This window comes from Aspergillus melleus (genome assembly GCF_016097325.1).
Source record: "Aspergillus melleus strain CBS 546.65 chromosome Unknown contig3, whole genome shotgun sequence".
Lineage (NCBI taxonomy): Eukaryota > Fungi > Ascomycota > Eurotiomycetes > Eurotiales > Aspergillaceae > Aspergillus > Aspergillus melleus.
This window is the reverse complement of record NW_025763372.1, coordinates 4,648,343-4,661,910: the sequence shown is the minus strand read 5'-3', so window position 1 is coordinate 4,661,910 and position 13,568 is coordinate 4,648,343. Positions and strand designations below refer to the sequence as shown.

Genomic DNA, 13,568 nt, shown 5'->3' with positions numbered 1-13,568 from the left:
GACCTCCTCACAGCTTGCGCAGGAGCTGTTCCTGTTCGACAAGACAATGGAGAAACAGAAGTCAGATCCAACCCCTGAGCCGGTTAGACCCCTTGCATCGACATTCGAACCGTGATTCCCCTCGTGAATTGATAAGTACATACATACATACATACTATAGTATACCTACCATCTAGGTAGGAGGGAGGTTACGCAGGGTTTCACCGGACCTCGTGCCCAGTTCCCCCCTCCTATCGGTCACGAGGGGGTGAGATGATGTATACTTTCTTATCCGTGGATGTTGGGCCTTGAAACGGCGTAGTTTGAACTTTGTGGATTGGGAGCGCGCTGTCGGGATTGGTTTGTACGCCCTATGTTATAGATCATGATCCATGGATGGCCCTGGCTTGGTTTGACTGCATTTGGGAACCTGGTCTGAGAGACAATGGAGCTTGGGGGTGAAAGAATTACAGATGTGGATGTGGGAAGTTGAGAAATCAAGCCATATTGTGATTCAGGTTATAGCTAGCTAGGGAGTAGTTACGGCGAACTATGACGGATGGGTCCCCCAACGGTCCCCAGCATGCGTTGATCTACTTCCGTCTTCCTTCTCGCCCTCGCCCGGCTCATCCGCGTCTTGGCTTCCGGTCCCGATTTGATGGAGGCATCACCACTTTGCCTTGTCGCATGTTCTTCTAGCTAGGAGGGTAGCTCCTGATTAAGGTATGAAGAAGAGATCGGTTGATACATAATACACAACTACAATGAAACCCGATTCAAGCCCTGTCGGACCCAGGATCATAATTCACCTGAAGCACGGCCCTTCTCGCTTCCCGAGATGAGTGATCTGGCGCACACTTTGAATAGCTGATCTGTCCACCAGGTCAGGGGTTATTGGGTCTAGATTGGAGGTAGGGGCTTTGGAGATCTGTTTATCTTGTTTCTTGTATCATTGAAGCGCAATGCTCTCATACTGGTCTGTGTGGTTTGGTGGGAGTCGTATCTCCATCTGTAGTATTCGGCTTCCGAGGATATATATAGTTCCAGCCCTCCCGCGACTTCGATCATCAGCGTAGAACTGCGCGTAGCTTATTCTATACTGTGCAAACAATTAAATATCACAAACCACAGCAACAGTAAAAACAATGAAGATAAAACAAGGACACACAATTATCTCAGACATTGTGCCCCCTCCAAGGAAGACCCTCCCATCCCCGTCCACTCATCACACAGTACACCCAGACATTCAATGCACGCCACACTCAAATCCCAACAAGGCCAGCACAATAAATACTACAACCAGAAATAGACACCCAAGAGACAAACCCAATCAAGGATGATTTGGCGCGCCTAGAGCCCCGAGTGCCTCAGGATCACAGCCAATGGGTTTTGTGCCCAACACCTCTCTTGCTGGCGAAACCCTGTCTGCCCGGCCCCGATTGATTTCCTCGGCAGATCATGCAGAATGAATGCCCCAAAATAATACCCAAACATTGTCTTTCTTCCCCACAGTGTTTCGCCTGGTGATTATTTACTACCTATGATTCATACGGATTAATCCTACTTGTACAGCAAATTACTAGGTACTAGGTGGAAGTTGGACGGTTGTCGTTCCAATGGGGAATCGCCACGCCTTGTTTGAAAGTGCTCCGTAAGTGTTGTCAATTGATTCCGATCTCCACATAACGCCTTGATTCTTCCGGTTTCCTTTTGGGTTGATTTTGAATTGTTATCATTCGGCCCGTAAATATTATTCTGTTTTGTCTCCGTAATTATCTTGATCCCTTGTCATCGTCTGTCGGTCTACCCGGCACCGCGAGGTCTCGACTTGGCCTCCTTCTTGGCTTTCGCCTCGTCCTTCTTGCGCTTCTTCTGCTCCTGTAGTTTCTCGTCGTGTTTGCGCTTAAGGTTCGCCTTCTCCGCATCTGTCCGGGCCATTGGCTTGAAGAAGCCCTCCAACCGGGATTGCTGGGCCGACTTTAGGTTCTTCTGCAGCCGAGCAGCCCCGTTTCGCACTCGATCCTCGTTGAACCCCTTGTCTTTGACCAGGAAGTCAATGAGTCCCTCGACGTCGGGCGCATCCCACTTGAAGTCGCACTCGGGGGCACTGGCGTCCCGGACATCCGGGTTGAGGAACAGTTCTCGGGCGTCCTGGTACGGCCAGTCTTCGGGAATGACGTATTTCTTCTTGGGGTCGCTCTCGATCGCCTCGACCACCTTCTCCAGGCTGCCGTGCTCCCGAATCAACTTCAACGCCGTGTTAGGTCCCACCTTGGGAATGGGTTCGAGGTAATCGCATCCTAGTAGGATACATAGATCGATAAACTGCACTGCGTTAGGATGGGTCTGCCTCTTGCCGGACGACTTAGCTCACCTGGTTACGATCCATGCCGAGGCCTTCTAGCGCACGGTTCAGATGGATCTCCTGAATAGGCTCCTTCCGCTGCTCACTGAACGTAAGATGCCGCAGCAGAATAGGCGCCTCGAAGCAAAGTGTATCCATATCCTCCGACGCAGCCGCATAGACCTTCCCCGCCCGCGCGAGCACGGCGCACTGCGCCTCTGCCTCCGTCGGGGCATCAATGTAGGGAATGCCCATTAGCTTGATAAGCTTCTTGCACTCCGCATTATGCTCTCTCGTGACACGCACGGTCCGTCGCGAAAACTTCTCGACATCCTCCGCCGTTCCCGTCTCCTTGGCCTCTTCGTGCGCTTCCGTGGCCTCGCTTTTCCGCGCCGTACGCTTGGCCAGTTCGCCGGATTTCAGCTTCGGCGGGGCGCCGTCGAACACGTATAGAGGCTTGATGCCGTTGTCCACCATGCGGAGGGTGCGGTAGAACATGCCCATCAGATGTGACGTCGTCTCGCCCGTGTCGCTCATGAGCTGCTGGCCTTCCGATCGGACGGCGATGAGGAAACTGTAGATGCTCATGGAACTGGTTTGATTTGTTAGTGTTTGCGGGGGGGTTCAAAGCTCGGAGACAACGCACGCGTCCTAAATTCCAACGGATGTCTGTTAGCTTCCATTCGTCAAACGGCGCATCAATGCCATGTCAGGAATACTGGGGGATGACATACAATAGCGACCTTCCGGCCGAAGTGGTTCTTAATGTCCCCCGATTTGATCGCATCGGGGGCATTTTCTGAAATGACCTGGTATAGCTCTAGAGCACTCGATTAGACGGAAAGCCCACGTCATTGATGGTAATGGACTCGAAAGGGTCGACTCACGTTTAATACCCATTGTGCTTGATTTCTCCCTTCCCGAACTTAAGAGAAGATCAAAAAATCAAGAGAGGAAAAGTGCTGGTCATGAACTTCAGAGAGATTGCCAGGTCGAAAGAAGCGCAGCCTTCGAGGCAGTCGTCGTTCGCGCGAAGACGCGACTTGGCGCGCCGCTCCCATTAAGCTCTATCGAGACTAGCGCCCGCGGGCTGGGTGCATCACGTGGTCCGCAGCACCCCCGCAGCTCCGCGTCTTTCGCTCCGTCTTCGGGGAAACTGCGAGGAATCACCAGGCCTGGGCGCTCCTCGCTATGGATCACTCACGGCCGTGGATGGCACTAGTGCCCCTACCTACCAATGCATCCGATGTTATCTAAGCGCTTAGCATCTAGCACTAACCAGTTAACTGTCTCCTCCTTCCCCGATTTGCTCGCGGTCTCCGAACCCCTCCCCTCACTCCTCCAACTCTCCGTAACCGCCTGTTCATTGCGGGCACAGCGGGGTGACGGCCATAGACACTATTTAATGCCGTACGCACCGGCTCTGGCAATGAATTTTCTGGCGTCATGAAACGAAGCCGCCCTCATTTTGACGCCAATGACGATGCGTCGTCCGTCTCCTCCCCCCAGGGTGCATCGGCGCACCATCCGGCGCTTAAACCAGATCCCCAGCAGAACATCGGCCATATTCCCAAGATCAGTCGGAAGATCAAGGCCTGCTCCGAGTGTAAGCGGCATAAGGTGAAATGTGATATGAAAGCAGGGGAGTCGACCTGCCACCGGTGTCGGCGCATGGGTCTAGATTGCATCGTCAACAAGAGCCTCCAGACCTTGTTAGATGACGAAGCGGAGTAAATCTGCCCCGCTCTGTAATGCATCCCCTGGAGTTGGCGACTGGAATTAACTGACCGGTTTCTATTTCCGTAGGTGGAAAACTACCATCGAGCTCGCCATGGCCGACCTGCTGAGCAAAGCCGATTTACCAAACCTTTCATACTATCAAACGGCGGGTAGGGCGACCGAACCACCGTCGAAGAAAAAGGATCGGAAAGAGTCGACCGTGTCCACGGAGGATGCTGGGCTGGCGGTTGGACACGATCGGAGAACCAACTCCGTAGATATAAATGCCGGCGCAGCGGTAGACGGACCCGAGGCGGCTCCCCAGTCCTTTCAGCAAGAGTCGCAGTTTGCCCTCGATCGGGAAGAAAACGGGGTCTCTTCGCTAGTCAATGCGCCGATGGGGAGTCTATACGAAGTGACGCAGTTGAGCGAGATTCAGGCAAATACCCCCAAGCGACAATATGCGCCGGACAGGGCACTTGTCACCGATTTCATCTCCCGCGGTCTTGTGGGTATACAAGAGGCGCAGGAGCTGTTTTTCTATTTCGATCGCGTGCTCAATCGCTATCTCTGGGACGGCATGGCGCTTGTGCACAAGGATCTGACGTCTGTCCGCAACTCCTCCACGATGCTCACGGCGGCCATTCTAACCGTGACGGCCCTCCACATCCAGGGCAAAGAGAGCACCTTCGACACTTGTTACAACGAATTCGCCCGATTAGCATCGGCGTCAATGCTAGACCACCATACTTTGGATGACTTGCGCGCGTTATGCATCGGGGCGTTTTGGCTTGCGGATATCAGCTGGAAACTGTCCGGCCACTGCGTGCGGATAGCCACCGAGCTTGGTCTCCATCAGTCTTATCGGAAAGCGACACAAGGCTCTCCGGAACATATAGAGCAGGCTCGATTATGGTATCTTCTCTATGTAAGCTTGCTCTTCCAATTATGCCTTTTTGCTGCTAATTGCCACTAGACATTGGAGCACCATTTCTCGATCGCGTACGGGCGCCCGCCGATCATCCACGAAGACCATGCCATTAAAAACCATAGCGCATTTACCCTATCCCCTACAGCCACACAAGCCGAGCTACGCCTACATAGTCAGGTGGACCTGTTCATTATCCTCACCCGGATATATCACGCGTTCGGTCCGGATGTCGACTTGGAAGTTCCCGAGAGCGAGTTTGACACCATTGATCAATATGATGCTGACTTGGAAACCTGGAAATCGTCGTGGCTGCCTCGATTAGGTATGTCTAGCCGCAAACCTGTCCTTTTCTCTTTCTTTCTTTTTTTTTTTTTTTTTTTTTTTTTGGCCTCCTCTAATGATGGTATAGCCGGAAGTCGATATGTTGGTGCGTATCCTTACAAAGCCGTCTACTTGCACTACCATTTTTCTCGCCTGCAACTAAACTCCGTGGCATTACGGACCTACCATTCCTCGTGTTCTTCCCGTTCTATGTCTCAGGAGCGCAAGAAGCGCGCGAACCTGGCTATTGAATCGGCCATTAAGACACTGCTGGTCGTCCTTGACGAACCGGACATTCAGACCGCGCTGGTCGGTGTGCCGTTGTACCTCCACAGTATGATCACCTTCGCAGCCGTATTCTTGCTGAAAATCGCGGCCAAAGGCTGCTCGAGCAACATCCCCGGCAGTCAAGGCCAGCAAAACTCCATCGCATCGGCCGGCCTGCTCATCAACGTGGCGTATGTGCGTGCGCTGGTCGGACGAGTTGTCGAGCTGATGGTGTCTTGTAGCCGAAGGGCGAGCGAGCGCCATCTCAGCCACCACATAGCCCGTGGCTTGCGAAAAATGCTCACCGGACTGGAGGAATGGGAGAAGCGGAATGCCGGTACCCAGCAGTCGGCTGGACAGCGCTCGCATGAACAGTCTATGTTTAAGCCCATCATCATCCCGGGTGCCCAGCCACTGGGCGAACGGGACACTATCCTTACCCATCCGCCTCCGCTCCTAGGGGTGGCCCCTTTGTCTGCCGAGCGGGGAAATGGCTTCGATCCCGAAGCCGCGCAACTTCAGGCGCAAGCCGGCCTCTCGGAAGGCTCTCTCGATCCCATGATGCCGGACCTGTGGGGATTCGACGAGGATTACTTTCCTACGGGGGTTTTCGATTTCCTACAGTCCCAAATGCCTGCTTGATGCGATAGGCCGGGCATGATCCGCTCCTGGCATATACATAGCCACATCTTTGGAAGATGTGAGCACAGCTATGGGCCTGCATGTTGATGTCTATACCCAGTCGAGGATCTGAGAGATCCTCGACGGTCATCGCAATGCGGCCAATGGTTTTCATTCGCCAGACCGACAGTACAGTAACACGGCGTATGCCTTGACCAGTCTGGAACAAAATCCAAGGAGCCGCAGAAACTCTGCATCTTGCGGAGCTGCCATTGTCACGCTCTTCGGGGCATTGTAGATATACACCTTCGTGACTAATATGTTTTGATTGATTTTGCACGTTGAACATAAGGGCCACATTCTCAGACACGGTATTCGGAGGGGAAGTCTAGGCGCATTATAGTAGCGATATACATGTCCATACTTTATAGAATATATAGGTTCTCACTTACTGTTTTATTTCAAAAAGTAAGATGAAGTCAAACCATGACTTAAAAATACTATAAGCTATTTCGAGGCAACTGACTCCTATACTTGACTAACAGGGAAGAGTTCCGCGGGAGAGCCCCAACAAGCGGGCCGAGTAGCATTGCCGAGGTCGAGGCGGCCCCTTCTTAACCTTCGGAAGGCAAGTCATTACACTTCACTCCGTACTGGGGACGCAGGTCGTCTACTTAAATCGAGTATCGTCATCTGCCAGAGATTCGGAGTCCTTTTACTTTCTTACTCTCCCCTTTCACCTCCTCTGACTCCATCTTCTCAATTTCCCGCAACCATGCAGCCATCCATGCTCCGCACGGCCTCGCGCCACCTTCAATCGGCAACCCGCCGCTGCCAGACTCCCACGTCGGCGCGGGGGTTTGCGACTGCGTTCAATTGGGAAGATCCGTTAGCGGCGTCGGAACTGTACACAGCAGAGGAATTGGCGATTCAGGACACGGCCAGACAATACTGCCAGGAACGCCTGCTCCCGCGCGTCCTCGGTGCGCTCCCCACCATGCTACGGTCTGCACGGAGGAAGAAGCTAACCTTACTGCAATTGCCACAGATGCCTACCGCCACGAAAACTACGACCGCAAGATCTTGGAGGAGATGGGCGAATTGGGTCTGCTGGGCGCCAGCATCGAGGGGTACGGCTGCGCCGGAGCCAGCACCGTCGCGTCCGGGTTGATCACCAAGGAAGTCGAGCGCGTCGACTCGGGCTATCGATCGGGGATGTCGGTGCAGAGCTCGCTGGCGATGACGGCCATCCATGATTTCGGCACGCAGGAGCTCAAGGATCGTCTGCTGCCTGGGTTGGCCAAGGGCAAGCTGGCGGGCTGCTTCGGGCTGACTGAACCCAATCACGGCTCGGACCCGGGGTCTATGGAGACGGTTGCGCGCGAACATCCCACGAAGAAGGGCGTCTATCTCCTGTCCGGCTCCAAGACCTGGATCACCAACTCCCCTATCTCGGACGTCCTGATCATCTGGGCCAAGCTGGAGTCTACGGGTAAGATCCGCGGTTTCGTCGTCGAGCGGGACCAGTGCCCTGCGGGGACATTGGAAACGCCCGCGATCAAGAACAAGTCTGCCCTGCGCGCCTCCATCACGGGGATGATCCAATTGGACGACTGCCCGGTGCCTGCGGAGAACATGTTCCCCGAGGTGCAGGGGCTGACGGGTCCGTTCACCTGTCTGAACAGCGCGCGGCTGGGCATCGCCTTCGGGGCCATGGGCGCCCTCGAGGACTGTCTCAGCCGGGCGCGAACCTACGCGCTCGAACGGAAGCAGTTCAAGGGAAACCCGCTGGCCAAGTACCAGCTGATCCAGAAGAAGCTGGCCGACGCCGCCACGGACGCAGCGTACGGAACCCTGGCCGCCACGCAGGTCGCGCGTCTCAAAGACGAGGGCAAATCGACGCCGGAGATGATCTCGATGGTCAAGCGACAGAACTGTGATCGGGCGCTAGCGAATTCCCGCATGTACGTGCCTTCACATTCTTTAGGTCCAGATCCGGTATGTACTAATCTTTGCGCGAAATAATAGCCTGCAGGAGATCTTCGGCGGGAATGCAACCTCCGACGAGTACGGGATTGCGCGACATGCAGCGAATTTGTTTGTTGTGCAAACGTACGAGGGCCAGAGCGATATTCACGGTATGTACCTTCTGATCCATGTCTAGTTGGTGGCTGTGATGGCTGATGATTGGTGTAGCGTTGATCCTGGGACGCGCCATTACTGGGGTCCAGGCGTTTGTCTAAAAATATCCAAGTTGGTGGTAGATTGTACATAGAATTGAATACAGACTTGATACTTATTCTTAGTAACTACGTAGAAGTAGTTAGACGACAGTAGATGACAGTCTCGAAGTAAGACGGAGAGCCTTCGAGAAGCCACTGCCACGTGACCCTTGCGCCACGTGGGTCCTGTGATACCCCAATACCATACCCAGTACACCATACCGTGTACTGTACGGTAATTCCCTCCGCCGACTCGGGTACCTTGAAAGAAACTGAACAAGTGAACATTCATTTGATATATTCAATATTCAATATTCATTCGACAAGAATGATTAGTTCAGTCAAAATCCCCACCCTCCGAACCGATGACGATGATGATCCGGGCTCCAACCCGGGACTAAAGATCTTAGCCGTCGCCACGCCGAATTCCTATTATTCATGCTTGCAAAGATTTTACTCCGGACACTGATGGTAGGAGTACGGAGTAAGTAAGAGAAAATGTGGGAATTAAAATTTGGTCTTCTTGCAGGTCGGGGAGTGAGTGTAGTATGGGTTCTGATCTATCAGAGTACTTTATCTTATTGTAGATATTATATTCTATCTGTATACGTCAGGGTGCATCCTGTAATACCGAGTGGCGGTGGTGGCTGGTACTGTCACGGGGCGGAAACGGAACAGAAAAAAAAAATCGCAATCTTCTTTTCACTTTTCAGCCCAAAATCCTTCCCCTCTTTTTCTTCCTCTTCGCCTCCCACGTAATCATCGACGGTGAGTCTACCCTCTTCTCTCCCTTCCTCTCTCTTCCCTTCCCCTCCACCTTTTAACCTCTCCTCCATACGTTTCCTGTATATTCCTTTCTCGTACGTATTATTGCTTTTTATCTCCCTTTCTGTATTCCTCTCTCCCTTCCCTGTCTTCCCCTCCTTGCGACTCTCGAACTTGACCGACTAACGAGGCGATTGTGTTGTGCAGATTCCCCCCTTCAGATTCGATACCCGCTCTTTCTCCCCCTCTTTCTCACCCGAGTGGAAGTCTCCTCTCTCATTACACATCCTACAAAATGGCTCTCAAGAGAATCAACAAGGAACTCGCGGATCTAGGCCGGTAAGTCCTGTTCATCACGGATAGGGGAAGGCTGGCATGTCCTCACCGTCTGGCGGTGTCACCCCACCACGACCGCGGGGCCTCAAGCCGCCTACCCTTCGCCCTGTCTATCCGCCTGGTATTCGATAGCGACTGACATATTTTCGCAGTGATCCCCCCTCCTCCTGCTCTGCTGGTCCCGCAGGAGAGGATCTGGTACGACTCCCCTGTCCTGTTACCCTGTTGTCTTGCCGCCTTGCCCCTCGTGCCGTTTGCGGCGGGCGATTGAACAAGGCCCTACGAATATACAACATCGCAACTTCACTTCAATACCAGTGCTGACATTGTCTTCGGTTTTAGTTCCACTGGCAAGCGACGATAATGGGTCCTGTGAGTATTCCAACACCAACTTCTTTGTCTGACAGCCGTCGGGTGGGGTCTTTGTGCCTTCCCGGGCGCCAGATCCCGACCGGCATCCCCCGTCGGTCATCGGGCTAAAATCAAGTACTCTTTTGAACCTCGCTAACACAACTCAGGGTGACTCCCCATACTCCGGAGGTGTCTTCTTCCTGTCGATCCACTTCCCTACCGACTACCCTTTCAAGCCCCCCAAGGTCAACTTCACCACTCGCATCTACCACCCCAACATCAACTCGAACGGCAGCATCTGTCTGGACATCCTCAGAGACCAATGGAGCCCTGCTCTCACGATCTCTAAAGGTTTGTTTGTCATTCCTATGGATTCTGTCCGACAACTAACACCCCCGTCTCCAGTCCTGCTGTCGATCTGCTCGATGCTTACAGACCCCAACCCCGATGACCCGTTGGTGCCCGAGATCGCGCACGTCTACAAGACCGACCGCCCTCGGTATGAGGCCACCGCCCGCGAATGGACCCGCAAATACGCTATTTGATCTTCGCTCTTCAATCTTCCACGGCCACCCCTTGGTCTTCCCAATCGCTTCTGCGTCTTCTTTCGTTTGCCGTTAGATCAGATCCGAAGCCTGGCGTACCGTGATCGTAGATCCGTTTCAACTTTTCGTGTTTTCAACCATGAACCTATTTGCGCGTTGTCTTGAAATTTAACTACCTTTTTTTTTTTTTTTCTTTCCGTTACCCCCCTTTTTTTTTCTCCTATCGGCAGGAGATGTCATATCCAACGATCATTATGACCAACATGCATTGATGGCATTTTCTTTTTTTCCACACGACGGAGTCGGACAAATTACGTGATGAATACACAAACCCAAGGATGGCGTTTCTTTTCTTTGGGTCGGGGTTTGGGCGGAGGAATGGAGGATGCTGGTGCGGTCGTTGAGGCTTGCCGGGATTGGGGATGCGAGTGAGGGACTGCTGGGGATGAACGGTGTTTGTATCAGATAGCACGTATTGGCAAGACCGAATCAACATGACCGGTGATCTATATGATTAGAGTAGCACTCGGCACTCGGAGTAGAAGGGAAGAAGTAACGTAGTCAGCAAGAGTAGATACAGAGAAAGTGAACTATAAAGCCAGAATAGTCAAGAGAATATTCAAGAGATCTTCACACAAGAGAAGAACTACCGACCTGATTAATCTAATGTCAGACCAGCCGTAAAGCACCGGAAAAAAAGAAGAGAATGATGGTATATCCATCCGTCTCCTATACTTATCTTTAGAAGTTATTCTAGGCTAGATAATCTAGATAGACTTCAGAGTAAGAGATACATTATATCTAAAAGATGCAACTCGGTAGCAAATCATACAATTAATTCCCTATCACTAGGTAGATTGTAGATATAAGGAACGTAAGGAAACAAAGAAGATAGATAGATAGATAGGTATACTCCAGGTCGTACTTCTTCAGCTCTAATCTAGTTATAGTCGTTAGGACTGAGGTTGGTTGGTTATCTAACATGCAATCTGCGTCCTACCTACCTACCTAGCCATCTATTCGTTTTGCCCTACATGAATACACCGTGCCATTCTATGACTATGTTATGTATGTAGTGTATGTAGTGTATGCAGACCTAGAGGAAGATCTCATCGACTTGGGATTGTTGGGTTTGTTCGTCTAATCCATTCTCGGTAGTTCACTAGCTTGTTCGTGATTTCGACCTTGCAGAATGTGTCAGATTAGATGGATGGATGGATGGATGGATGGATGGATTGAATGTAGTAATGCCCTTTAGAATCGGACTTGGTTTGTTTCGAATACCGTAGCTTTCCTTATGCTATGCTTAACACTTTAAATATGACTCGCTGTCCTGGTTTATCCAATTTGCGGTACTTTTGAAGACATTTCATTTCATTTTCATACCCTACCTGTGCAGACTGACTAGTAAAAGAGGAAAGGAGTACCATTAACAAACGGGTCTCACTTCTGGAGAGATACTTGGCCAACATATATTCACTTAGTAATAATAGAAGTATGTAGTCAAACAACCCCCGCCCCCCGAAGAAGAGAAAAGTAGATCAAAGATCCTCCTCAACAAGCAAAACACACTCCCCACCACCAGCACGCATAATCATCCCCGTCCCCTCCACACAATTCACATACTCAAACTGCGCCTCCCCGCGCCCTAGCACCGACACTTCATGCCACGTGCGGAACTGCCGCGTCGCGCCGAATGTCTTCGCATGCCGGATGGCCCCCGTGTAGATGGCTAGATGCGAGGGGTGGCGCTTCGCCCAGGTCTCGAGGTCGGAGAGGTTGCGGAAGAAACCGGTCACGCAGGATTCGTCGCTTTCGCTTTCGCTCTCGCGTAGAGGTCTTTGAGATGGAGGGGATGGGGATGGAGAGGATTCATGGCTAGGTCTCGGGGATATAGGAGAAGAAGGAGAAGGAGGAGATGACGGAGGAGGAACATTCAGAAGATATCGTAACGCCATCGACCCCGTCTCGACGGGGTTCTGCCATAGATACGCAAGACCGTTTCGAAGGGTCGGTTCGAGGTTCTCCTCGTAGGATCGTCGCTCGTCGTCGGGACAGTGTTTCCAGAATTGGCCGGACCGGATATGTGCTAGGTTATGGGTTGTGTTGGTGCCGATGAGACGTTTGCCTAGTGAGGACGGGGGAGGCGGTGCGGGTTGGGTATCATGGTCCTGATCCTGACTCTCATCTTGATAATGATCTTCATCTTGATGCTGATGCTGATGCTGATGTTGATCTTGATATTGATGAAGCAGATCCGGTCCAAACTCATCAACCGCAGAATCAGGAATCCGATCCCTCGCCGCCCCCCAGTATCCCGTATACGAATGCCCCTGCGTCCCCATATCCGGCAACCTCGCCAGCCCCGGCAGATAATCTGTTCCGGTGTAATTAGTCTCCAGACGCGAGACGTGACTCGTGAATCGCTCGCACCAGAGACCGATCTGCCGTTGCCGTTGCCGTTGCTGTTGCTGTGGCTGCTGGTCCGGTAGATCTACCCTATCCAGCGCTCGATATATCCCCGACAGATCCAGCCGCTGAACCGCCTCATCGTACTTCGCTCTGTCGGCCCAGTAGCACACGAGCACGAGAGATCGCGGGACATCGTGTCCGTCAATGACCCGGAAGCGTTCCACCGATGCAGGCGCATGAGTGGGTTCAGAGATCCAGTGTTCGATAGACGCGAGACATTTCTCGAATGCAGCGTTGTTGTGTTGGTCACCGGTGTGCTGCTGAACCCCAATATAGGCCGTGAATACCTGGTCTATGGTCTCTGGAAAACATGCCCACCAGCGAGGGATGGGAGGTTTATGGCCGTCTGGGCGTCGGAGAGGATATTTGCGGATAGGACATTCCATGTTTGTTTGTTGACTGCCACCGAGGGGGGTTCAATAGCTTGGTCCAGGGGATGATGCTGGAGTAATGACCTTGAGCGGGGTGGCTTGGAGAAGAGTTAGGGCAGGGTCAGGTGATGCGGAGGGTTTAGACAATCAGGATGCATGATTCGGCTATAGATGAAGGGCCGATGGTCGTGGTCTCTGCGATGGCAATGCAGACCGAGTCTAACCTCGGGAATTGCGGAAATTGCGGAGGGGGATGCATCTACTTGTTGATCGTCATGTATAGAACCCTGTATTAATTATTTCTATCTAATCGTCATGGTTTAC

General features: G+C 52.4%; 5 protein-coding genes across 7 annotated transcripts; 3 read left to right on the top strand and 2 right to left on the bottom strand.

The window, feature by feature from the left end:
* Window positions 1-714: 714 nt before the first annotated feature.
* fen1 lies at window positions 715-3,338 on the bottom strand. 2 transcript variants are annotated; one of them, XM_046088363.1, is made up of 5 exons: window positions 3,211-3,338; window positions 3,058-3,143; window positions 2,970-2,974; window positions 2,354-2,915; window positions 715-2,304 (listed from the first exon to the last, which is right to left on the bottom strand). In XM_046088363.1, the coding sequence occupies exons 1-5, from the start codon at window positions 3,221-3,223 to the stop codon at window positions 1,783-1,785; spliced, it is 1,188 nt and encodes a 395-aa protein (XP_045944333.1). In that variant the 5' UTR covers window positions 3,224-3,338; the 3' UTR covers window positions 715-1,782. The 2 variants fall into 2 exon arrangements, with proteins under 2 accessions (XP_045944333.1, XP_045944334.1); XM_046088364.1 differs by having other exon boundaries at window positions 2,354-2,974.
* Window positions 3,339-3,769: 431 nt separating this feature from the next.
* On the top strand, window positions 3,770-6,203 carry LDX57_006646 (uncharacterized protein; the record flags this gene model as incomplete). Its single annotated transcript, XM_046088362.1, has 4 exons — window positions 3,770-4,053; window positions 4,130-4,970; window positions 5,019-5,295; window positions 5,383-6,203. The coding sequence occupies 4 exons, from the start codon at window positions 3,770-3,772 to the stop codon at window positions 6,201-6,203; spliced, it is 2,223 nt and encodes a 740-aa protein (XP_045944332.1).
* A 521-nt stretch (window positions 6,204-6,724) lies between these two features.
* On the top strand, window positions 6,725-8,466 carry LDX57_006645. 2 transcript variants are annotated; one of them, XM_046088360.1, is made up of 4 exons: window positions 6,725-7,165; window positions 7,231-8,146; window positions 8,211-8,320; window positions 8,379-8,466. In XM_046088360.1, exons 1-4 carry the CDS (start codon window positions 6,958-6,960, stop codon window positions 8,423-8,425), a joined length of 1,281 nt encoding a protein of 426 aa, XP_045944330.1. In that variant the 5' UTR covers window positions 6,725-6,957; the 3' UTR covers window positions 8,426-8,466. The 2 variants fall into 2 exon arrangements, with proteins under 2 accessions (XP_045944330.1, XP_045944331.1); XM_046088361.1 differs by having other exon boundaries at window positions 8,211-8,466.
* Window positions 8,467-9,464: 998 nt separating this feature from the next.
* UBC4 (putative ubiquitin conjugating enzyme (UbcD)) lies at window positions 9,465-10,401 on the top strand (the record flags this gene model as incomplete). Its single annotated transcript, XM_046088359.1, has 5 exons — window positions 9,465-9,508; window positions 9,658-9,703; window positions 9,848-9,877; window positions 10,024-10,207; window positions 10,262-10,401. The coding sequence occupies 5 exons, from the start codon at window positions 9,465-9,467 to the stop codon at window positions 10,399-10,401; spliced, it is 444 nt and encodes a 147-aa protein (XP_045944329.1).
* Window positions 10,402-11,942: 1,541 nt separating this feature from the next.
* On the bottom strand, window positions 11,943-13,259 carry LDX57_006643 (phenylacetaldoxime dehydratase family protein; the record flags this gene model as incomplete). Its single annotated transcript, XM_046088358.1, has 1 exon — window positions 11,943-13,259. One exon carries the CDS (start codon window positions 13,257-13,259, stop codon window positions 11,943-11,945), a length of 1,317 nt encoding a protein of 438 aa, XP_045944328.1.
* Between the last annotated feature and the right edge of the window lie 309 nt (window positions 13,260-13,568).